The sequence below is a fragment of the Dunckerocampus dactyliophorus genome, chromosome 12 (genome assembly GCF_027744805.1).
Source record: "Dunckerocampus dactyliophorus isolate RoL2022-P2 chromosome 12, RoL_Ddac_1.1, whole genome shotgun sequence".
In the NCBI taxonomy this organism is placed as follows: domain Eukaryota; kingdom Metazoa; phylum Chordata; class Actinopteri; order Syngnathiformes; family Syngnathidae; genus Dunckerocampus; species Dunckerocampus dactyliophorus.
Window position 1 is genome coordinate 16,266,633 of NC_072830.1, and position 25,827 is coordinate 16,292,459.

The 25,827-nt window shown below is 41.3% G+C and overlaps 1 protein-coding gene across 5 annotated transcripts in view; it reads left to right on the plus strand.

Annotated features, from left to right (window-relative positions):
• The window catches only part of zgc:77784 (uncharacterized protein LOC402947 homolog), a 102,665-nt gene that overhangs the window by 43,440 nt on the left and 33,398 nt on the right, over positions 1 to 25,827 (plus strand). For all 5 annotated transcript variants that reach the window (XM_054793672.1, XM_054793673.1, XM_054793669.1 and 2 more), the window contains exons 3-8: positions 667 to 824; positions 1,825 to 2,084; positions 9,501 to 9,628; positions 20,102 to 20,226; positions 22,400 to 22,571; positions 22,795 to 23,000. In XM_054793672.1, coding sequence (XP_054649647.1) covers positions 667 to 824; positions 1,825 to 2,084; positions 9,501 to 9,628; positions 20,102 to 20,226; positions 22,400 to 22,571; positions 22,795 to 23,000 — 1,049 coding nt within the window. The remainder of the gene's footprint in view (positions 1 to 666; positions 825 to 1,824; positions 2,085 to 9,500; positions 9,629 to 20,101; positions 20,227 to 22,399; positions 22,572 to 22,794; positions 23,001 to 25,827) is intronic.

Sequence of the window (25,827 nt, forward strand, 5' to 3'; positions counted from 1 at the left end):
AAATGAGCTACATTTTTTTCACAACACTGAAGTGTATTTCTGTTAGTTGTTGAGAAGGTATTCTCTGGTGCTTTACAGCTCTCTGATAAAGTTCTAAAAGTTGATCTGCACTGGAGAGATTGTGATGATTGATTCACCCATCATTCAGACGGCTCCAGTTGACAGTCACGCTTTCGTCTGCCAATCATGGCAGGAAATTAAAAGATATCACAGTTTGCAAAGTCAAACTTCTGCCGCGTCCTGCAGTGCAAACTCAATGCAGGTGTGACTTCAGGCTCCAATCCTGAATTTAGTCACGTCCCAAACCATATTGCCGATTTTTAAGATAACGCAGTGCTTTTGTTGTCATTTTTTTCTCACAACTGCACGCATGTGATGAATTATGAATGTGATGTTATTTGTTTACTCAGTGTAGGACCGAGCGATGTATGCATTATTCATTTGCTACGACAGGATGGACAGCAGGAGGAGGCGCAGGCCCCGGAAAACGCTAATCTCGAGCGTGATGGAAAAAATGTGTAGGGGGGGATATGAGATGTCACACAAATTGTAGACTTTTGTTTTGAATTAAAAAAAAAACAAAAAACAGTTTCACTGAAAATAAGTATCACCGCCTGTCTGCAACACTCCTCACTGATCAGTAATTCACTCTTGTCTTCCCTGCAGTTTTAAGAGATGATTTCCGGCAAGCTCCGAGTGACGTGGTAGTGGCCGCTGGCGAGCCAGCAGTCCTGGAGTGTGTGCCCCCGCGTGGTCACCCTGAGCCCCTTGTATCCTGGAAGCGCAACAATGTTCGAGTCAACACTAGAGACGAACGCATCTCTGTGAGTTATGAGAATAGAAACATTTACTGTTATGATAATAATGTCCAAATATTATGAAAATTATATATAATATATATATATATATATTTTTTTTTACTGTCATAATGTTACAAGAATGAAGTCATAATTTTTGACAATGTCAAAATTCCTGACACACATGAGTAAAGGCTGCTACATTGTAGACGGCGTCTTGATCCAGGCTCTTCTGCAGGTCATACTTGTCAACATTTGCATTATAAAATAACTCAAATATTCCCGGAAAAGAAAGGGCAAATGAGGGAAATTATGATCTTGCACAAGAATTTCCACAAGCACATGACCAGCACCTGACTTTGTGTTACACCAATGTTGCCAGAGTGCCAAGTGGACTAGAAACTATGCTGCTCCACCAGCAAAAAATACGGGAAACTATTAAAACAGGAGAGGACCAGGAAAGAAGGGAAAAATACGCTAGTTTCCCCGGTGAAAACTTGAGGGTATGGGCAGAGACTGAGCACGTGACTTGCCTGCCAAAAAGGTAGGGGGCGGTGTTTGCCTGAGAGTGAGCAACCACAGCTTTCGTTGACTAGCCGTTTAGCTTCCTGTGTAGTAGTGAACAATGGCGACTGAGGTGACATCCAAAAAGTTGTAGGAGGTGTAAATCATCTTTTTGAAACAACAATCACTTTTACTGTACGCTCACCAATGTTTTGTAAATAATTGTACTTTAAAAAAGCTGACCAATCACAGCTTTGCGGTATGCGTCGCCTTCAATATGAGGTTCAAGTTTTTGGGAGGTGACGGAGCAGCATAGTGAAACCTTAAGTGTTAATTATTGATTGATTTTAATATTCTCTTACATTATATTACAACTTCACATGTCTGTGAATATTCTCATTTGGACGACAGCTGTCCTATCCAGTCTTTGAGCATGAACTGATGAGGCCTACTGAAGTCCAGCTATGACCGACTTATTTTCAGGGTCATCTTACATTTGGGTCAATGTTGTGTTTGTTTTTAGGTGCGGGGAGGCAAACTGATGATCTCCCACACGAAAAAAGGTGACGCGGGCATGTACGTTTGTGTGGGCACCAACATGGTGGGAGAACGTGACAGCGACCCCGCTGAGCTGGTGGTGTACGAGCGGCCCGTGCTGGTGCGAAGGCCCGTCAACCAGGTGGTGATGGAGGATGAAACCGTCGACTTCCTTTGCGAGGTCCACGGGGATCCTCCTCCCACTGTGCGATGGCGGCGAGAGGATGGGGAACTCCCCCGTGGGAGGTGAGTGACAAGTTAGTGATGCCGAGTGGGAAGAGGTCACGAGACAGTTCACGAGACGAGACGATACACGAGATTGGGTCTACGAGAACAAGATTTTAACATTACTTTTAAGAAAAGTACACTCAACAAAAATATAAACGCTTTTGTTTTTGCTCCCATTTTTTATGAGATGAACTCAAAGATCTAAAACTTTTTCCACATACACAATATCACCATTTCTCTCAAATATTGTTCACAAATCTGTCTAAATCTGTGGTAGTGAGCACTTCTCCTTTGCTGATATAATCCATCCAACCTCACAGGTGTGCCATATCAAGATGATGATTAGACAGCATGATTAGTGCACAGGTGTGCCTTAGACTGCCCACAATAAAAGGCCACTTGCCAATTGCACGCTCCCTCAAATCTTGCAACATTTGTGGCATTGTGCTGTGTGATAAAACTGCACATTTCAGCACTTTTATCACACAGCACAATGCCACAAATGTTGCAAGATTTGAGGGAGCGTTCAATTGGCATGCTGACAGCAGGAATGTCAACCAGAGCTGTTGCTCGTGTATTGAATGTTCATTTCTCTACCATAAGCCGTCTCCAAAGGCGTTTCAGAGAATTTAGCAGTACATCCAACCAGCCTCACACCCGCAGACCACGTGTAACCACACCAGCCCAGGACCTAACTAACTAACATGGCCCCGAAAAATAAAGATGTGGTGACAGCAGCTGTGTGTGGGGGGGCCCAGTTTGATTTTATTTTTGGGGGGGACCCAGAATTCCTGGCAACACTGCTGTGTGTGTCTGACTGGCTTTCTGTTTTTGAGCATATGAGGCTGCTATAGTCAAGCCCAATGAACACTGCCTAGCAACAAGTGGCATGACCCTGAGCACTTCCATTAATAAATTATTATAATTAATATATTACAATTAATTAATCATGATTAATTATTATATTAGAATATTTTAAAATATTTAAAACTCCATAAATAAATGTGTATTGTTTTTTATTTTTAAATTATTTTGTTAGTCAGAGGCCCGAGCAATTGCTGTAACCACCACCCCCACCACCCCACCGCGCATTGGATGCCCCTGGACACACACAGACAATAACTCACAATACAATAAATCACTTCCTGTTCGTCCCACCACTCAATTCCTCGAGGGAACACATTTATAAACACGAGCACGGATCTTATTTTCTGTTCTTATTAGGACTTTTTTTTTCCCATCTGAGTTAAAAAGCTACTTACTACTTAGTGGTCAGGCAGAAGCTGTTGCAATTCTAGATTCCAATCTACATTTGATCAATTTTACTTAAGATTTGTCAGATCAACCCACATAGATATTTTAACTTGTCTGCACCCTTAATCATGGAGCGGTTCTATTGATGCTCATTGAATTTGGCTAAGTGTCAAATTTCAAGCACCGGAGATCATCCGCTTCACAACACACCTGATACACAGAAGAGATCTGTGTTGACAATTTAGCGACACGATCAATATATTTAGCAAGTGCGTGTGCGCATTTAAGTGTTTCTTGCATCATGCATTTATTCAGCAGTTAGATACAAGCCATCAACAAGGGTGACGTGTCCTTCGAGCAGGTGAGCGGGAGTGAGGTCAGCCTCCACACCGCCGTGCAATGCACATCTGAAGGCTATAAAAATAAAACTTTTTAAAAACCTCCACAATGCAACCCAGCCCTTGACCAACATTGACAAGAAAGCAGCGCTTGGACACACTCGCCTTCCTGGCAAAACATGCTATGGAACGTGCCTCATTGCAGAAATAAAATAAACAAAAACCCAGCAAAAGTGGAAAAATAGAGCAAAAAGGTATAATGTAACTAGAAAAAGCTAAAATTACTAATAAACTAATAACTAATGAAAACAGATTTGTCCCCACTTGTGGCTCCACAGCCACCGCTGCGTTTCCTCAGACTACGTTGTGGGCCAAGGCTCAAAAAGGACGTGCAAGTAAAAAAAAAGAGTGCCGTTAAAGGAAACTTCCATTAACTTTGACAGCCCTAATTAAATTATTCTTATTTATTATTATCATATATTATGATAACAGTGGTTTATTGGGGCTCAAAAAATGTTGACAATAATATCTTTGCGCATCAACTTGTGGGACAATAAACATTTCAAAACGGACCTGCATTGTTTTGTGTTTTAGCCAATAAAAAAGTTTGTTTGTCCAGTCCTATTTTTTCATTGTACTTTTCTTAAAATTAATGTTACAATCTCGTCTCTTAGACGCAATCTTGTGCATCGTCTCATCTCGTGAGTTGGGTGTCTCATGACAACCCTAGTTATGTCTACTATATTGGGTGATACGATGTGACTATAAGGGTGTATTTCATGTCTGGAGCGCTCTAATAATGTTAAAAACCGTATTTAGAAGGACGTAAACAGTTTTTTTTATGCTCTTACTTTAAAAATATTCAATTCATAAGATTTGGTGTTGGGTGTGTGATCCAGGATGGCTGAACAAGCAATACTGTCAACTTATTAAAGGGTATAATAAAACAATTTGTTCATTCAATTTCTATGGCACTTAATTCTTATAAGGATTGCGGTGGTATGCTGGAGCCTATCCCAGCAGCCAATCGCAGGGCACATATAGACAAACAACTTTTCACACTCACATTCATACCTATGGACAATTTATAGTCGCAAATTAACCTAATTGAATGGAATCCGAAGCCAGATCTTCCAGCTCTCCTGACTGTGGTAACCACTTGGCCACCGTGCGGCCAGAACAATTTGTGACATGCAATATTGTACGATAACCGAGACAGGTCATGGGAACCAAGACAAAATTTTGGCAAAAAAAAAAAAAGAATCTTACAAAAACTGGGGCGTTCCACTGTACTAACAATGGCAAAGCAACACAGAAAGCTTTTGATCGACATTTTGATCGACATTTCGAGCACATAATCAGACAGCCTGTTTCAAACTCAACTCCTAAAAGGGAAACTAGAGAGAAAATGGGAAAGAGGTAGGATCATGGAACATCATAAAACATTTAATAATGGCACAGGCAATGTGTGTCATAACACTTTAACATTTCTTATTGTCATACCAGTTTGAGCCAGTCTCTTTCACACAAATTTAACATTAAGAAGTTTCACTTGTGAAAGGGGCGCGGAAACTGCTATATATACTCTGTGTGCTTTCATTCTGGGCTCTTCATTGGTCTTCCTTGTTGATGATGGAGTATGGAGAGATGATGGAGATGCTCTAACCAAATATACTGGTGGTATGTTTTAATACAATTTGAAAACATTTTAAATTGTGTGATCATCGACTACTTCTCTGATAGCATTGCGGTCCCAAGAACCGGGAAGAAAGGCTAAAGAAAAAAACCAAGTGAGGATGTGTTTGGCGATGCTGCAGTTTGACAGATTTGAAACTGAGGACTTGTGTCCCTTGGCCTTAATGCAACTAGTAAAGCCTATAGAACATCTTATATAACCTACAGCAACATATGTGGTAAATGTACGTCATTAACTGATGTCTCCGGATCAGTGGATTGATATAATGAATAAAGTAGAGACCAGAAAAAATGGATTCATTACTCGATTCAGTACAATTATCCTGTGACCCATTTCATCCTTTTTTCTCCTTCTCAACTCAATACAACGTATATTTAGCTAAGCCTTTTCAATTATTACGCATTTGCTCACTGTCTACTTTTAGTTCTGTTAATATTTGCATTGGTTTACTGACTGATAAATAAATAAATCTTATTCGGTACGGTTAGTGTTTAACATGGCAACACAAAATTCCTACCTATTTCAAACCAGTAAATACCCTGAGACAAAAATTAGTGCATCCTAAAGACAAGGCTCCAAACCAGAAACAGAGCAATGTGGTCTATTCCATCCACTGTAAAGATGAGGAATGCAAAGAGCACTACATTGGGGAAACTAAGCAAATGCTCCAAAAAAGGCTTTATCAACATCGCAGGGACAATGCTAGTGGTCCTCAATCAGCAGTACATCTACACCTGAAAGCTACCAATCACTCTTTTCAGGACAGCGAGGTAAAGATTTTGGCCAAAGAAAACAGATGGTTTGAAAGAGGAGTAAAGGAAGCTATTTTTGTCAAACAACAGAACCCATCATTGAATCGGAATGGTGGTTTGAGGTTTAATTTGGACCCTGTGTTCAGCAGGTTACTGAGACCAAAACCCACAGCTCTTAGTCTTGCAAATGAGGTGAAGGCAGGGCCGAGCCAGAACAATAGATGCTAACAAGCCAGTATCAGAGTCGTTCATACCCTATTCAGGGAGCGACACTTCCCTTTTATCGGAGGTGTTAATAACAGGATAGGATTATACCACTACTCCGCCCAGGCTTAGTGTAACGAACCAATAGGAGGAGGGTGTTGGCACACCAATTCCGCCCACTCTTACTGTATTTAAGGCCTAGGCTACCAGCACTTATTAGTTCGCTGACGAAGCTCTTCGGATGAGGAGCGAAACGTCCGACACATTCTTCACAGAAGTACAGATGACGTCTCAAGAAGCCTTTTCCTCGTTTAACATGTAGAGTATTAGTTGTCACTCTACCAAAGTTGATTAACCGTAAGTTACACTTCACAAAACAACAGCTGATCCTTATTACTGCTTTAAGTTGGGCATTAAAGTTACTTATTAAATATCAACTACAAACATCATTGTGCTTGGAAACAACATTATTTCTTCTTTTTACCCTTCATGTGTTTTGCCATTTACTTTGATAATCCTTTTTTTTAGTCCAAAATTACTTCATCACTTACATTTACTTGAAAAGATTCACATTGATAACAAAATAAATATTAATATTTGTCCCTTGAACTGTATTTTGAATGTATTTTCTGCATGATATGAATGGTTTTTAAACCTTTTCTTAACTAAAATCAAAGATATTTTTGTAAATTTGGGTTTGGAAAGAATAAAAAATAGACTTGCTGGCCACAACATTAGGTACTAAGCAATAATGCTTGTGTTTTCAGTGACACTGTCAAAAAACATATTACTGTGGTTGTAATTTGTATGCTATACTAAAGTTGCAAATATTATTACCCAAAATATTACAAACAACTCTCAGCTCTCAGTGTGATGCAGAGCAGTTTTATAATTAACATTAACATTAACATTAACATTAAGAATGATTCACCACCCCACGTTAACTTAAAGGCAGCACATGTTAAATTATACAGTCCTGATCAAAATTTTAAGACCAGTTGAAAAATTGCAAGAATTTACATTTTGCACTGTCGGGTCTTAAGGAATTTCTAAGTAGAGCTTCAAAAGAAATGGAAGTGAGACAAAAACAAAATCTTGGCAACAATGTGGATTTAATGTCATTTTCTGTCAGGTATTCACACTGTCATGATCTCTTGATAACAAAGGCAAAAAAGCTTTCTGTCTTCGAACGCGGTGCGATTGTTGAGCTGAGCTGCTGCTGAGGTTGGATGCAGGAAGTCAACTATAACAAGTCATTTGAAACTTCTTCAAAGTCAACTGGTAGAACCAAAAAATATAACCGGCCCTGAGCCGGATGATTCGATTGGCTGTCCGTCAAGGCACGGGACGATCCTGAGCCCAGATGAAGGTTGTTACTGGTGCCGAGTGCAGTCCAATAACCATCAGATGGTATTTGCGAGACAAGGCTTTTAAGAACAAAAAACTTCTCCAAAGGCCTCGTCTCCTTTGACGTCTCCTTGCCCTTTGGAATTTGCATGAGAGCACCAAACATGGGACATTGAACGAACATTGGGCAACTAGGTCTTCGGCGGCCAAATCTGGTGCAATGTGGTTTTCGGCTTGGTCGCGGAACACTGGACCAGCTCTACACCCTTGCAAGGGTACTAGAGGGTACTTGGGAATTTGGCCAACCGGTCTCCATGTGCTTTGTGGACTTGGAAAAGCCGTGTCCTGTGGGGGGTGCTCCTGGAGTACGGGATTGGTGGCACGCTACTGCATGCCATTCAGTCCTTGTACAACCGGAGCAGGAGCCTGGTTCACATTGCCAGCAGTAAGTCGAGCCTGTTTCCGGTGAACGTTGGCCTCCGCCAGGGCTGCCCTTTGTCACCAATTCTGTTCATAATTTTCATGGACAGAATTTGTAGGCGCAGCCAAGGTGTCGAGGGAGTCCAGTTCGGTGGCCTTAGAATCTCGTCTCTGCTATTTGCAGACGATGTGGTCCTGATGGCCTCATCGGGCTGTCACCCTCATCGTTTACTGGGGAGGTTACTGGGGAGCTTCTGGGATGAGACTCAGCACCTCCAAATCCAAGGCCATGGTTCTCAGTCGAAAGGTTGGAGCGTGAGGTCAATAGGCGGATCGGCGCAGCATCTGCAGTAATGCAGTCGCTGTACCGAACCGTCGTGGTGAAGAGAGAGCTGAGCCGGAAGGCAAAGCTCTGAATTTACCAGTCGGATCTATGTTCCCACCCTCACCTATGGTCATGAGCTTTGGGTAATGACTGAAAGAACGAGATTGTGGATACAAGCGGCTGAAATGACTTTCCTCCGTAGGGTGGCTGTCTCACCTGTGGAGATGGGGTGAGGAGTTCAGTCATCCGGGAGGAGCTCAGAGTAGAGCCGCTGCTCCTTTTGATGAGCTGATGAACAGCCTATTCCACTTTAATGCTTGTTTGCAATAAATTGCTTACTCAAAATGTCTTTGTCTCACTGCCATTTCTTCTTTTTGCTTTTTGAAGCTCTTTTTTTTTTATTTTACTTAACCTTTATTTAACCAGATGAGACCCAGTGAGATCAGGATCTCATTTACAAGGACAACCTGGCCAAGAGGTCAGCAGCACACGTCATAATAAATACAAAAATGTAAACAGTTTAGGGCAATAAATGACAAACAATAAACAATTAAACACACAAGCATTGTTCGTAGGTTTCTCGCTGCCTAGTGTGTAAAACAGAATGAAAAGCTTTGACTGAGACCAGCTCTGACATTTTCAGTTCAGTCTGTATGGTATTCAAAGCGGTGGGGGCAGCATAACAAAAAGCTATTTTCCCCAATTCAGTTCTGACTTTTGGTACATTTAGATGGTATATTGTGCAAGACCGTAAGACATAGGTGCTCCTCGATTTATGAATTGGGGAACATAGGTAGGATGGAACTAAACTAAACTGTACAAAACATCACCATAATCAATCGATAGAAAAGCTGCATAGACAAGACATGTCTGAGCTCTGAGGCCAAAACAGGATTTCTTTTTGTAAGAAAATCCAAAATCTCTACTTAGAACCTGCTTAAGATACAGACCAAACTGTGAATTGTCGCAATTTTTCAACTGGTGTGAACATTTTGATCAGGAGAATAGGATGATATCACTTGAAACGGTCACAAAAGAGAAATGACATCACATCTCACCGCCGTCTACTGTGTTATTCTTTTGTCTCTCGTTTGTCAGGTTTGAGATTCGCAACGGCAACAGCCTGCGTTTATTCCGTGTGAAAGAACAGGACGAGGGGGCGTACACCTGCACGTCTGAGAACAGCGTGGGCAAGACCGAGGCCTCGGCCATGCTGCAAGTGCACGGTGAGAAAGTCATCATGCATTTTGTATAGAGGCTGCCAATGCGCATCCACTACATACTGAAGCATGCATAAAATGCTCTTGTGGGCAGTTCAGTCATAAGAGGGCCTAGAGTCACATGGAAACCACAAGTGGGGTGGGGGTTGGGGGGGGGGGGGGGACTCTTGCTATTCCCTGTTCAGTGCTTGTTTTGGGCAGAGCTGGTGTTCAGTGCATCTGTCAGGATTATGTTAAACTGTTTGGATTACCCTATTTGACGTTTGCTACATGTGTGCTTGAACTCATTGCCAGCAAGCAGATCCTCTATTAATAAGACATGACCCTCTTCATCTCTGTTTCTCTTTCTTACACACACACACACGCACACACACACACACACACACACACACACCAAACCGCTCCCTTCCGTCCTGGTTCAAACACTCTGAGACAAATTCATCCACTAATGTTTTTATCAGTGTAAATGAAATCCAATCCCAGCAAATTGCCGTTCACTCACTTTTTTGTTGTTTTTGTCGCCTCTATGCTATCAGCGGTTTTGTGATGTCGCTGTCGTGTTTCATCCATCTCATTAATTTTCCATCTCCTTGTCTCCTTTCAAACCCGATCATCATTCCAGCTGGCCTGCTGTGTAAGTTTTATTCCCATTTCCTGTTCCTTTTTTGTCTTCTCCTTATTGTTTTATGTACTTTTATGCTCTTCTCGCCGCGCTATTCTTATATCCTCGCACAACAAAAATGCAGCAATTAAAATGACGACATCAAAGGCTCATACGTAAATCAAAAACTCTCCCTACAAAGCATTTCTTCCAGTGAGAAGATGCTGCACAATACTATAGAAATGAAACTAGATCACATTTTAAAGTAGTCAATGTACAGCTTGGATAGTACTATAGATTTGCTATCCACTGAAAAGAAGTCAAGATGGCCATTATTGTCTAAATAGCTGGCAGCACAAGTGAACATGTCCAAAGTGTGAATGTTCAGAGTGAGCACCATTGTTATCTTGCACTGCCTTAATCCTCTTGGGCATGGAATTCACCAGAACCGCACAGCTTGTTATTGGAATCCTCTTCCTCTCCTCCATGATGAAGTCACTGGATGTTAGACACCTTGTACTCCCCCAGGATACGTTCAGGTTCCGCAGCAAGGCATTTGTCAACTTGCAAGTGTGTTTGGGCTCCTTATCATGTTGGAAAACGGCCATACTGGTCCTTTTTGCACCCGATTGTCACTGCACATGTTAGAAATGAAAATTGAATAAAATGAATAAAACATTTTTTATGATATATCAACTCTATGCTACTAAAGTGACAATATTTATCCTCATAATATTACAAGTTGATTCTTGTAAAATTGCAACATTTGTTCTAGTTAAAATGAAACTTTTTCTTTCATTTCTGCTGTTGCTGGCTTTTTTTTGTGTGTGTAATTTTACAAAAATTTCAACTTTCTTCTTGTAGATTTTCTTTTCTTAACATCCGCTTTCCGCCTCTGCTCTCTTCGCTTAATATTATGACTTCAGTTCATTTTAATGCCTGATACAACTAAAGGTACCTTTGTTTGGACAAATACAACAATTACAACAAAAATAGCTCATAAGAGTTAATTTTTTTGGCAGTACAATGCTACAGCTATTCATGTAAGAACTTGGGATTTTGGTTATTATCAAGAAAACCATGAAAGTTGCTAGATATCAGCTCTTAAAGTAAACTCTTATGAGCTATATTTGTTATCATCATTATATTTGTCCAAACAAATGTACCTTTAGTCGTACCAGGCATTGTCATGTTATCTTTGCCCTCACCGCAAGTACGATGGTTAGACGAGTGTCATCTATGTCGCAGAATTTATCAGCACAACTGCACCAGGATCTCGTTACGTGCAGGTGGTTTAGCATTCAGTGTGACGAGTTTGATGATTATTCTACAAAAGAAGAACTCCTGACACTTCTGCCACTGAAGACAACAACAAGGGGAATTGACATTCCCAACGTAGTGAAACATTTCTTTGTGGAGAAAAAGGTGCCATTAGAGAAGCTGGCATCGGTGACAACAGACAGGGCCCCAGTCATGACAGGCCGGCATTCCGGCTTTATTACGCAATGCAAAGGTGATCCAGACTTCCAGAAATTTCTACACTACCACTGCATCAATCACCAGCAAGCGTTATGCGCAAAAGTGACCGGCTTTGATCATGTGATGACTCCTGTCGTGAAGATCATAAATGCCATCCGCTCCAAAGCCAAACAACACAGGATATTTCGTGTGCTATTGGAGGAGTTGTGTATGGTGACCTGTTACCACACACAGAAATCTGATGGCTCAGCAAGGGACAAATTCGGCAGCGTTTTTTGTCACTTCTGAGGAAAACCAAAGGGTTCATGCAGCCTAAGGGGAAAGACGCATCGCTGCGTGACCTCACGTTTTTAACAGATTTTATTGAGAAACTGAACCATTTGAATTGTGAGCTGCAAGATAAAGGTAAGACTGTCGCTCACATGATATGATAGGTGCAGGAAAGGCATTTACAGAGCAAAAAAATGCTGCATTTCCGTCTGTGCAGTCAGTGTTAGATGACAATGCTTCTGCACCTGCAGCTTTGGATAAAGCAGTAAACAAGTACTCCCAAGTCATAAACAGACTAGGACAGGAATTTGAAGGCAGGTTTTGCGACTTTGATCAACTTGAACCATGTGTGTCATTCATTACTAATCCCTTCATGCAAGTGGACATGACCTCCAGTGCTGAGCAGCTAGGTGCTTTGTTCAACTTGGACGTTCGACAGGTAGAGATAGAAATCCTAACTCTTCAAAATGACCTCCTCCTCAAAGCCCATCAGTCTGCACCAAACTTTTGGTGCCTTGTGGACAAAGAAAAGAACAGTTGTGTATGCACAACAGATATGAAAATTGCCTGCTTTTTTAGTTCCACCTATCTATGTGAATCAGCCTTTTCCAACATGAACTTTATGAAGAACGAACACAGAATCACGCCTGACTGATGCACATTTCCAAGACTCACTCAGTGTTGCAGTGTCAAATTACACACCAGATTATGACACACTGGTGAGCAGAATGCAGTGCCAGGCCTCCCACCAACATACGTTTGTTTTGAAAACATCATATCAATATTGCATGAAAAATATTGCACAACATGTTTAAACAAGGGGCGGCACGGTAGTCTAGTGGTTAGCATGTTGGCCAACACAGTAACAGTCTGGAGATCGGGAAGACCTGACCTGGGTTCAATTCTCCCTTGGGCATTTCTGTGTGCAGTTTGCATGTTCTCCCCGTGCGTGCGAGGGTTTTCTCCGGGTACTCCGGTTTCCTCCCACATTCCAAAAACATGCATGTTAGGTTAATTGGTGACATAGGTATGAATGTGAGTGTGATGGTTGTTTGTCTATATGTGCCCTGTGATTGGCTGGCGACCAGTCCAGGGTGTACCCTGCCTCTCGCCCAAAGTCAGCCAGGATAGGCTCCAGCATGCCTCCGTGACCCTAATGAGGAGAAGCGGTATAGAAAATGGATGGACGGATGTTAAAACATGTTTAGAAAAAAAAAATGGCCTTTAGAAGATGGATAAAAAATGTTCCAAATGATCATTTGCACTACAAGGATAGCGGGTGTTCCCCCTGACTTTCAAATATTTGAGGACATAAATATAAATGAATGTTTCTTGTTTAAACATGTTTTTCTTACCATTATTGTGGAAAATAATTACCATTGCTATGTGAGCAGTGCCTTCACATAGTGTTACAACTACTGCTATTCTTTTTATTCCTACTAAAAAGTGATCCGTGCAGTTGTGTTATTTTGGAAGTTTGACGCAAACAGGTCATGTAGCCTTCATACTATCGGTGCTCACGAAGTAGTCCTCAGCCTCAAAAAAGGTTGGTGACCCCTGTTCTAAATACTTCAGTATTAAAATCACCCCCGCTATTTAAAATATTCCCTGTGAAACTAACTCAACTAACAAACGACACATACGAATGCCTAATTAGGAGAATAAATGGCTCACCAGGCATCCCGAGGAGCTAGCTTTGTGGTCCAGTTATGTGGTGTAGCTGACTAGTGGATACACTTTTACGAAAGTGGCCCAGGGCAAAGACGCCACTCAGCCGGAAATGCATGTAAGCGAGCTGGGTGGGGCTCGGCGCACAACACTGTACAATGCATTCACTGAAGTTATGCGCAGTGCGTACTCTTTATTCCCTGGGAATGAAAAAAACATTTTGAGGAAGCAATTTATGCAAACAAGCATTTAAGTGAAACAGGCGGTTCATCAGCTTATCAAAAGTTTAAGACCACAGCCTTTAACACTAGAAGTCCCACAGCCCAACCATTTGGCTTTTCTAACTATAATGCCCAAAGGGCAGCAAAGTTGATGTATTAATTTTTATGTTTAAACTAACATCCTAACTGAGGTGTGAACAGCCCATCTTGTCACCATTGTTCTGTAAATGAAGCAATTACTCTCTATTCAATTACCAAATGGGAACCGATGGTGCTTTGCTTGAAATCAGTGTGTTGTAACATAACAAGAGTGTTTCCAACTACCACTGTTGTGAAAAGATTCACCAATGACATAGATAATATGGCAATTAGTGGATTATTATTATATTATTATTGATTAATGATATTAGTGACCATCTCCCAGTATTTACAATTAATAATAAAAACCTTGGGGAAAAAAATAGACAAAAAAACAGAATATAGACGAGTGAAGCAGAACATAAATATAAAAAAAAAATAAGTAAACTAATATAAGAGTAAGAAAAAAAATATAAGGAGATATTAGAGAATAATAAAAATAACATTAAACAAAAGATGGAAGATACTAAATAATATAAGACACAGCAATACACACAGTAGCTTACCTCAGTATTTTATTGATAAGGATATAGAATATTGTAACATGGATAAAGTAGCTAATAGATTTAATGAATTTAATGAAAAAAATAGCTAAAAAAATCCCTGATACTGGGAATGATGGAAGGTATCTACCAGAGAGCAATCCTTGTGAGCACACAGTTGTTTGTGTGTACTTGAGCATAACAGTACTATTTGTAAATACTGGTCGATTTTGTTTTTCAAAAGGTTGGCAGCCATAGACTAGGACCACACATTCATTACCATTCCAATAAATTGATTAACAAAAAGGTTAGTTTTTATGACCATTAGGCACAACAGAAATTTGATTTAAAAAGTGCTTCTATTATATGGATAATTAACTCCCAAGTATTTATACAATGCAACATTTATTTCACGGCAATTGTCTGGCAACCAGTCCAGGGTGTACCCTGCTTCTCGCCCGAAAAGACAGCTGGCATAGGCTCCAGCATACCTCCAACCCAAGTGAGGACAAGCGGTACAGAAAATGGATGGATGGAACATTCATTTCAGTAGTGGCATTGTTAATACACTTGATAGACATTAGGCTCTAATCATCATCATCTAATCATCACGTCATCAATGACATGAAGTCAACCAATCATCCAGAGAAACAAAGTAGCTTTAAGCTATATTGTGTGGGACTACACTTTGAATCTTGGCCACTGTCCTGTTTATTTCCAACTACCAGTTTTCTAAATGTCCAACGTTTTTATGACACATTCTGTAACTGTCTTTTGGAAAACTGAAAAATTACAAACCTGGACCGTCTTCGTGTGCAATTAATGGCTGCACAGTGTGCAGTGCGATCATCACAATGCAGTGTTTCTGGATTCTGCTTCCCATCATGGCAGCCAAACCACCGCAGGGTGTGCTACGGAACTGGCTGCAGAGTAGCCAGTCTGATCTATCTAGCGTCTTTGACTCAGGGGCCGTGTTTGAATACGTGAAAACACATGACTGTGATCAGAACCGTCACTTTGTGACACGGACGCTTTAATCTCCCACGTGGCGTGGGATCTGTGAGCAAACCGCGGATGTGCCAGAATTTGGAGTCTGCAGCCTCCTTGTGTGCGCTTTTTGGGCTGCATGACGTCTTTGCACCATCTAAAGGCTGTCCAAATAAGAAAGTCTGTGAAGGTTCCTCCAAATGCAGCCAACAGATGCTTCTTCCTTCTCCATGGAATAGAAGTCTGCATTCCACGCAGATGAAAATCGGTGCAGAATTTCACACAATTCACAAAGTGAAGGGTCATAAAAACTGCATGCTTGAAAATACGACTCCATAAAGCTATAAATCAGGCAATTATAGACAGCAGTGCAAGAATGTATGCTGATGCTAAGCTTCATCATTCTGATGCACAGCTGCTCCAGGAAAAAAAAAATGTCGTAATTGCTTAAAAAAGCGCAAAACGTCATCTGGACTCTTTGACACACATGACTCAGCTCCCCCTGTGTGTTGAGCCAGTGTTGTGTTTGCGTGCATATGTACCCCGCAGAGAGAGGAGAGGCAGCAGAAACTTCTCATTCAGCGGCAAGTGTGAGCCAATGACACAACCGGCGGTCAGTGGAAATCAACATGAGATCCCATCATGTGAATAATGCAACCAAGCTGGCCAGACTGTTCTCCAAATAAACAACACATATAACGCCTTGCTAAAAAAAAGGCATTTTAAGACCCGGAAACCTCTAAATCTCATCTTAGCACCCCCCCCAAAATTCCATTCCCTATAGTATCAATGATAATGCTTTAATTTTAATCAGTAATTGTCATTGTTTAATTATCTTACTTATACAGATCCCATAATGCACCACAATAGCTGAGGTTTTCCCCTGCTTTTCTGTTGGCGTTGACATTCATTTAGTTATTTACCAGTGTGGGTGTGCGTGTATACACGTTTATACTTTACAATTCAACATGTCCAAAAAGGAGTAGGAAGAAGCAGCGTTTATTTAATCCTACCCCTTTTTCCAGTCTGAGCAGTGGTGATGGGAAACTCGATTGCTGTTATTGACTCAAGTTCTTATTGAGCCACTCACTCACTCGCATCAACCATCATAGAGCGCATGCGCAGAAAGTCGCACATGCGTATTCTCAGGGCAGTCAATCAATCGCAACTGGACTGTTCAGGTTTTCTTAGATATTTCTCCCACTCTCATCCAAGCAGGCTTCATCAGTTCTTGCTCAAAGACCAGTCAGACTAGATAGGACAGCTTTAGTCTGAGAGCCTCCAAGACAGATCCACACACAACCCAGAACAAGTATGTCATTTGCTGGAACTTTGCTTCAATACCACATACTGTATTTTCAATTCATGGGAACTTTTAGCACGGTTGTGCTATGGTGTCTTTTCATCCCTTCCGAAAAGACCACCTCTAACAAATAAACAAGGCACAGCCACCTTGGTTTCAGGTGGCTCCATGACCATCATTACATATGAATTGGATGCTAACAAAGGTGTTACCACCCAAGCCACCATCGTTAGCGGGCAGAGGACTGACTCCATTGTATCCTAACGATTGTCATTTGACACCACTAAAGAGCCAAACCACCCCTGTCTGGACCTGCCTCCTCCTTGAGAGGATAAATAGGATCTTGCACCAAGCTCTGATTAGAGCTGTCCTATCTAGACTGACTGGTGTGTGTCCCACCTAGTCTTGAGCAATAACTGATCAAGCCTGCTCGGATGACAGGCGGAACGTCTTCTAAGACAATTTGGACAGTCCAGTTGCGATCGATTGAATGCCCTGAGAATACAATGACCTGGATGAATGAGAATATTCACAGTAGGGATGAGCGAGTACACCACTATCTGTATCTGTATCTGTTCACCTATCTAAATCATCCATATCGTATCTGTACCCGGAGTGGGTGGACCACAAACCAGAAGTGGGTGTGGTTTAACTGGAAATGGGTGGGGCTTAAATCGGTACATTATTTTAAGTCTGAAATTGGCATGGATTGATCAGAAGTTGCTCTATTTATTGTTTATTGTTCAGCTATATGTGTACTGTATATGCCTGGAAGTGATCTGTAAGACTTATTTATTTTTAATGATCATTTTTTAGTGATCAACATCCACTGTTGGCAAAGAGGGAAATAATCAGTCAGCCTTGTTCACTGTATTTTCTCAACAGCACCGCGTTCAGTAGTTTTCCAACTTTATATCACCAGTTTTGTGAAATGCACCGCGTACGTTACGAAGACTTTATATCACCAGTTTTGTGAAATGCACCGCGTACGTTACGTGCATACTTCAACGTATTGAGAGGGGTGTAATATTTTACCACGCTTATGTATAAAATGTAGTATAATAGCCATACAGGCAGAATGCGTGATGCAGCTGTGCAGGTGTACCTAATGTTGTGGCCAGTCAATGCGTGTTACTTTTACCACTGTCCGTGTACTGCCACCTGAAAATTAACTAAATTCCTACATTGTAGGTAGCACGCCTGTTTTATGATGACTTCATGGAATAACACAAAAATACATTACAAGGAAAAAAGCGGTCATGCTACTCCAATTAAGTTGAGTTGAGCTCCTACGTGCCTGCACAGTGTGTCTCGACAGGGGCGGTCGCTGTGTGTGAAACCTTTATTCTATTTGTGATAATCCAATAAAGGTACATTTCTCTATGTTTTCCAGCTCTTGTCCATATTAGACCTGGTCCACTTTAAAAACCACAAGACTCAGACGTCTCAAAGCTGGACTGGAATAATCTGCAGACCCCAAAGGTTCATAAAAACACAGTCTGTGATTTGTGAAACCTTTATTGTAATTGTGAAAATCCAATAAAGGTGTTTTCCAGCTCTAGTCACAAATCACAGACTGTGTTTTTATGAACCCCCAGGGTCTGTAGATGAACACAAATAAATAGCAACATAACATCTCCGCTATCAACAGTACACTAAACACATTGAAATAGTATGACTTTGCTCAGCCCTTAGTGACCATCTCGGCAGCTGAATGCTTCAGGCACACAACACGTACAATATCATGGTGCAAACAGCATCTAGCATTGAACGAATGACAAATAACCAGGTTACTCACACCTATAGACGCACACTCTTAGTTGAACATCAAAAACAACAATTATTGCACTGGTGTGTCTTAGGCTGGTCATAATAAAAGGACACTCCATGATGTCCACTTTTACTGTACTACACATTTTGGACTGGCCTTTGATCGTGGCAACCACGCTTGATTATTACAGCCTGATTATTGCACAGGTGTGCCTCAGGCTGGCCATTATAAAAGGCTACTCCATGATGTGCAGTTTTACAGCACTGCATAGTTTTGGAGATGCCTTTTGTTGTGGCCACCATGATGTCGAAGGCACACTTGATTATTATAGCATGATTATTGCACAGGTGTGTCATGGGCTGGCTATGATAAAAGGCCACTCCATGATGTGCAGTTTTACAGCACTGCATAGTTTTGGAGATGCCTTTTGTTGTGGCCACCACACTTAATTACTGTACTACACATTTTGGAGTGGCCTTTTATTGTGGCCACCACATTTGATTATTACAGCACAATTATTGCACAGGTGTGTCTCATGTTGGTCACAATAAAAGGACACTCCATGATGTCCACGTTTACTGTACTACACATTTTGGACTGGCCTTTGATTGTGGCAACCACGCTTGATTATTACAGCCTGATTATTACACAGGTGTGCCTCAGGCTGGCCACTATAAAAGGCTACTCCATGATGCCACTTGATTATTACAGCATGATTATTGCACAGGTGTTGTCTTGGGCTGGTTACGATAAAAGGCCACTCCATGATGTGCAGTTTTACAGCACTGCATAGTTTTGGAGATGCCTTTTATTGTGACCACCACACTTCGTTACTGTACTACACATTTTGGACTGGCCTTTGATTGTGGCAACCACGCTTGATTATTACAGCCTGATTATTGCACAGGTGTGCCTTAGGCTGGCCACTATAAAAGGCTATTCCATGATGCCACTTTATTATTGCACAGGTGTGTCTTGGGCTGGCTACGATAAAAGGCCACTCCATGATGTGCAGTTTTACAGCACTGCATAGTTTTGGAGATGCCTTTTATTGTGGCCACCACACTTCATTACTGTTCTGCACATTTTGGAGTGGCCTTTTATTGTGGCCACCACATTTGATTATTACAGCATGATTATTGCACAGGTGTAAATCAGGCTGGCCACAATATTGCACACTTGATTATTACAGCATAATAATAATAAAACAGAATAATGCATATTTGAATTGAGGTTTCCATATCTCCAAAGGTGTATCTGTACTGTACTGTATTTTCAAGTAAAAATATATCACATATTAGTTCATGTAGAGATATGTGGCTTGTGATTTTTTTTTTTTTTTTTTGAATCTACTTTCAAGGCTGAGCAAGACAGACCCCGGTTACAAATGCAGTGGAGCTCAGGGCAGGCTGAAAGCCATAGTGTAATGGCGTATCAATCATTTATGAGTTGTAAAATCTTACTGTTTGGCTGGAATGGTGATGGCCAGCATTCAGTGAAGGAAGACAGTGCTTAACAAGCTGAACTTCATGTCTGCTTGCCTCCCCTCTCTTCTGCAGTACCACCTCAAATCGCAAGCAAACCCCGGGACCAGACCGCATCCCAGGGGAGGAGCGTCACCTTCCAGTGTGGCACGACAGGAAACCCCCCACCTGCCATCTTCTGGCAGAAAGAGGGCAGCCAGGTGAGTAGCAGAGACAGCTCAGCATGTTGGAATATTTTAACACTAGGCAAACTTTCTCACACTTTCTTTTGTCTCGGGGTGTAATTTGGCAAAAGGCGAGCACTTGCATCTTTCATTGCTGTTCCTCCTGCACATCACAATATAACTGAATCGTGCTGAGCGGATGGGAGGAGACGTAGAAGGAGAAGGAAGGAGGAGTTGCAGGAAATACACTAGGTGTGTGAACTGCTTCTTGGGGCATTACCTGCAGACAAACGCTGTCCTCCTTCCAAGTTACAGCTATAAATAAACTGTTGCTCCTCTTCTGTGAGAAGCTGCTTCAGATGTTTTTATGGTGTTTGGGGGATTATCTGCAGCCTTATAACCCTGGTCCTTCCACTGAAGTCTAAGCCTCTTACAGGAATGAAATTGATGGATGTGCACCCCCACCCCAGTGACGTCTCAGAAAATGGAAATACTATGAAACATCTGTTAGTGGGCATCATGTGGATAACACCAAAAGAGCTGTTCATAATTTTTTTGTTTTTTTTTTCAGTTTGCTTAACATGCAGGATGCTGTACGACAAAGCAGTTAGTTATACATCACAAAAACATTGTGCAATGTCAGAATTTTTTCTGTTACTGAAAGACAAGCACAGTGGCACTTCGGTGTTTGTGACTAATTTGTTCCAAAAGGTTAAACTATAACCGAAAAGTACGAAAACCGAAGCGATTTTTCCCATATAAAATAAGGTCAATCCAAAATGACACCCAAAAATATTCCCAAAAAATAAATGTTATAAATGGTAATGGTAGTTTAATTTATTTCGAACATGCATACAGTTTACATTGAATGCTTCATGTTACAATTCACAATTCCACATGTCCATAAGGAGTAGGAAGAAGCAGAGTTTATTTAATCTTACCCCCTCTCCGTATCACATAATTACTAATACATATGTTCACTTCCTGTATTCAACATGCACTAATTCATTATTTACATTATTGTTCCATACACTCAAAGCAGTTATCATAATTATTATTATCTTTTTTTTTTAACTAAAAAAACAAAACAAACAAAAAAGTTCTTCCTTTTTCCCTGTAGTTGTCCAGATTCACTTCCAGGTCTTCCTGTCCGTCTTTTGTGTTGTACTGTGAGTGTCATTGAATGTTGAAACATGAGTTTGTAATTCTAGTTGTTTGTTGAGCAGCACGATATCAAATGTCTAATGTTATTTTATAATGAATATTTATAGTTGTACATGCAGATTACTTACAAATATTTATAAATAATTATAAATGATGATAAATGACAAATTAAATGGACAAATGGACATTGAACATACTGATGACTCTTGTTGGCGAAGGCAGTGAGAAGGAGGGGACGGGACGCCATCCTCGTACTTTGCGATGAGTTTTTGCTTGTATTCAATAGTTTTTCTCACCTTCTTCATCAAATTGCTGGCGCTCACAACTTTATTTGGCCCCATGGCAGGTTATTTAGCAGTCAAACTCATTTAAAAAATGCACGGGCAGTGAGTCAGCAACGCATAGGATGCGCCGTTTGGGTACTCGATTCCGCGAAACGTTACGTTACACTAGTTTGTTACGCGTAACATTGTGATTTCGGCGAAAATGTTTGTTTGTCGAAAACCAAATCATACGAAAACTGGGGCATTTGAAAACCGGAGTATGATTGTATTTATGTTATGAAAGTAGTAGCTTATTTGGGGTTGCCATGGCAATGGCAGAAATGAAGCCAGTGTCACATCCTACTGACTGTAAAGCTGAATTTTTTACACAGTGTTGCTTTGACTCTCTATTTATATCCCCGGTAGTTTGTTTGTTAGTTAGTTAGCAGGACTACAAAAACGACATACCGTAAATGCTCCAATAACACCCTTTATTGTACAAAAGACGTGGGTCAAACAACATAGCTGCATCTGAAGTATCACAACCTCCGTGTGCAGGATGTTGGTTTTGTTGCGGCTTTGTTTGGCAATATGCTTGTTCATTGTATGTAATAAATGTACGAGACTTACGTTTTCCTTTCCACTTTCTCATGCACTCCAAATCATTAGAGTCAAGTCATGTGACTTTACTCCCCAACAATGAGCCATGGTCCATTTTAGCATTTGCTGTCTTGTCACCTGTCACCTGTTCAGTCGTCGTAAGGTTGTGTGTTTTTTTTCAGATGCTGCTGTTCCCCGGCCAACCGGCCTCACAGTCTGGCCGTTATTCAGTGTCTATGAGCGGGCAGCTGACCATCACTGACATCCACCCAGAGGACTCAGGGTTCTACATCTGCCAGGCCATCAGTGTGGCAGGAAGCGTGCTGAGTAAGGCTCTGCTGGAAGTAGAGGGAGGTGCGTTGGATCAGGCAGAGTTAATTGTACCATGAGTGTTAATAGCATATTAATACAAAGTGCAATTATAGACCTCATGCTGGATGAGCAATTCACGTCAGCCTTCTTGTTAATTGCTCTTAACATCTCATGCTTTACACTTTATTAGCTGCAGACTTTTTCTTTATTCATATCAAACAATCTTTACCGCTCACCTCATAATAATCAGATTCTTCTCTTATAGGACCGTCAGGCCGGATCCCGCCAATTATCCGCCAAGGCCCGGCCAATCACACAGTGTCACGCGGTGCGACGGCTCACCTGCACTGCCACGTCATCGGAGGACCCTCGGTAAAGATTTCCTGGGAGAAGAACGGAGAAAGAATTGAGGGAAATAAAGCCCGTCAGACCTTGGTGGAGAATGGCACTTTGGAAATTAGAGACATACAGGTGAGCTACAGTAAGGAAGAATACAGGTGGTCCTCGGGGTACAAACGAGTTCTCTTCCTAGAATGTGACGTAAGTCAAGTTTTAGTGCAAGTTGGGACTTTACCTAAATTATACCTACATCAGGGGTGTCCAAACTTTTTCCAGTGAGAGCCACGTAGTGAAAAATTAAAGGATGCAAGGGCCACTTTGATATTTTGGCAAGCATCACATGATATGCTAAGAAGTGTGGGAATGTGGGAATTTTTGTCCTGTGGCTAATAGCATGAATGTCCTGACTTTTAATGAATGAGTTGATGGTTGGAATGAGGCGAATCGGTTGAGAAATGTGAAAGAAGTAGTAGTAGGTAACAGCAGTTTTACAGAAAAGTATGAATTGTGGGAAAATGGAATGGCATGAATCGGTTGAGAAATGTGGCAGTAGTAGCAGGTAATTAGATGTAGGGGTGAATTTGGGAAAAAAAATTAATTGAAAAGTTCTGAATGGATTTGGATGAAATTTTCAGGAATTGGAAATGGGATACGGAAGAACTGATTAAATTTTGGGGGTGATTCGTATCACCGTCTGGATCCAGGCATTTTGAAATGATTTTTTAACATTGGGGGACAGGACCCTTTTCGGCATTTGTGCATAGAACGCCACAAAAAATGGTCGGAGCACTTACCAAAAAAATACAGGACAAGTTTCCAACAGATTCTACAAAATATTAAAGGCTGATCCAAAAAAAATTAGGATTATTATTTTGGTGTGAATCACAATAGGGGGGAAACTATGGCCCTTGATGGAGGTGTGTGCTCGCCGAGTGCTTTTCTATTTGTTTTTAATGTTACATTATGTTGTAAGATAAACTGAGGTGTTTTTGGAGTTTAAAATGTATATTAGTTTATAGATTTAGTCTGCGTCACCATGGTGATAATGTCTATGTGCTCATACCATGATTAAGATACCAAGATTTCAAGGTCAATGTAAAGAAGCCTGTTTCGCCTTCATTTCCCTTAGTTTTGTGTCCGCTCAGTCCACATCGCTATTCATTATGAATTCCAATTTGCCTTAGAACATTACGACTGAGTTTCAAAGACTCGTCTTTCCGAGGTGGCCCGTATCTCTCCATTGCAATTATGTGCTCACGCGGTGTATAATTGTCATGGTAATGAAGGTTTCTTGTTTGCAAACGCTAATGTGTTGGGCTTTGATGGAAGAGGAGTCAGTATCGCTGCCATAACCCCACCTGGAGGTCCGCGAGGCAGCATCCTTTATCCCTAATTGACTGGAGATAGACAATTAATCATCTGACTGGCTTTTAATTAAATCGCCTGCTTATTTTCTTCCCCAGTCTTGGCGGCTCGGCAGTGCTGTGCTGCAAACTTGGAGCATTAACGTTTGCTCCAGTGGACCACTAGTTGGAGAAAGAGAGAGGAGGGGGGTAGATCTGCCACGGCGATGTGCTCAATGGAACAGAAGAGATGCATTAGTGTGCCACTGAGAGGTTGGCAAGGGAGTAAAGCGAAAAAAAAGAGTGGAAATGGAGATGACGAGTCAGGGACTAAAAATATTTACCCCGCCGATGCCCTCAACGCACCATCAATATTTTAGTGGCAGTTGAAATCATCTAAAGAAGTTCACCTGCCTGCACGCTGTGCTGCTGTCAGCCAAGGTCATCACTGCAGAGAATGTTCTAGATCTTTGCAGCACAGCGCAGCAGTGCAGGGCGGGGCGGGGGAACAATGAGAGTCATGACACTAAGAGCACAGTGTGCTCCTCCTTGACATGAGCACACACAAGGTTGCTTTTTTTCCTCATTGGAATGGTCACCATCACTTTACAGTACTCCATATAGAACAACTTAGGACAGGGGTCTCGAAATCAACTTACCTGGGGGCCGCTAGGAGCTGGGTGAAGCTGGCACGCATCAAGTATTCACTCCAGAGTCACGTTTGAAATAAATAACTATCTTGTCAACAAACACCACTCGAAGCTGTCAAAAGCCTGACATATGGTCGGCTGTGAGTGACAAAAAACGTACTGTAATTACAGTCATCCAGCTTCACTCCATCACTGTTTTTCAAACATATATTAATTAGTAAATCATGCTGTTTTACGGTTGAATGTGACCTATTATTTATCCAAAAACATGCATACAGTGGTGCCTTGGTTAATGTCATCAATAGTTATAATTAGGGATGCCTCGATCAGGTTTTTATACTGCCGATTCCGATATGATCGACCGTGAGTGAAATCGGCCAATACCGTTGGATGGATGGATGGCATGGTGGTGTGAAAAAGTCTTTGCTCCTTCCTGATTTTTTTTTCCCTTGCATGTTTGTCATACTTAAATGTTTCAGCTCACCCAGCAAATTTAAATATCAGTCAACCAAACACGACTGAACATAAAATGCAGTTTTTAAATGATACTTTTTATTATTGAGCGGGAAAAAAATTCAAACCTACATGGCTCTGTGTAAAAAAAGTGATTGCCCCCCCTTGTTAAAACATGACAACTTAGATTAATTGAGATCTATCAGTCTGGAAAAGCTTCTAAAGCCATTTCTAAAGCTTTGGTCCTCCAGTGAACCACAGTGAGAGCCATTATCCACAAATGGCACAAAAATGGAACCTTCCCTGGAAGGCTGGCCAACCAAAATGACTCCAGGAGCCCAGCGACGACTCATCAGGCTTGTCTCAATTTTGAAACCTTTGACAAAATTCTCTGTGGTCTGACGAGACAAAAGTTGAATTTTTTGCAACGCGTGTGTCCCATTCCATCTGGCGTAGAAAAAGAACATCATACCAACAATAAAGTCTGGTGGTGGTAGTGTGATGGTCTGGGGC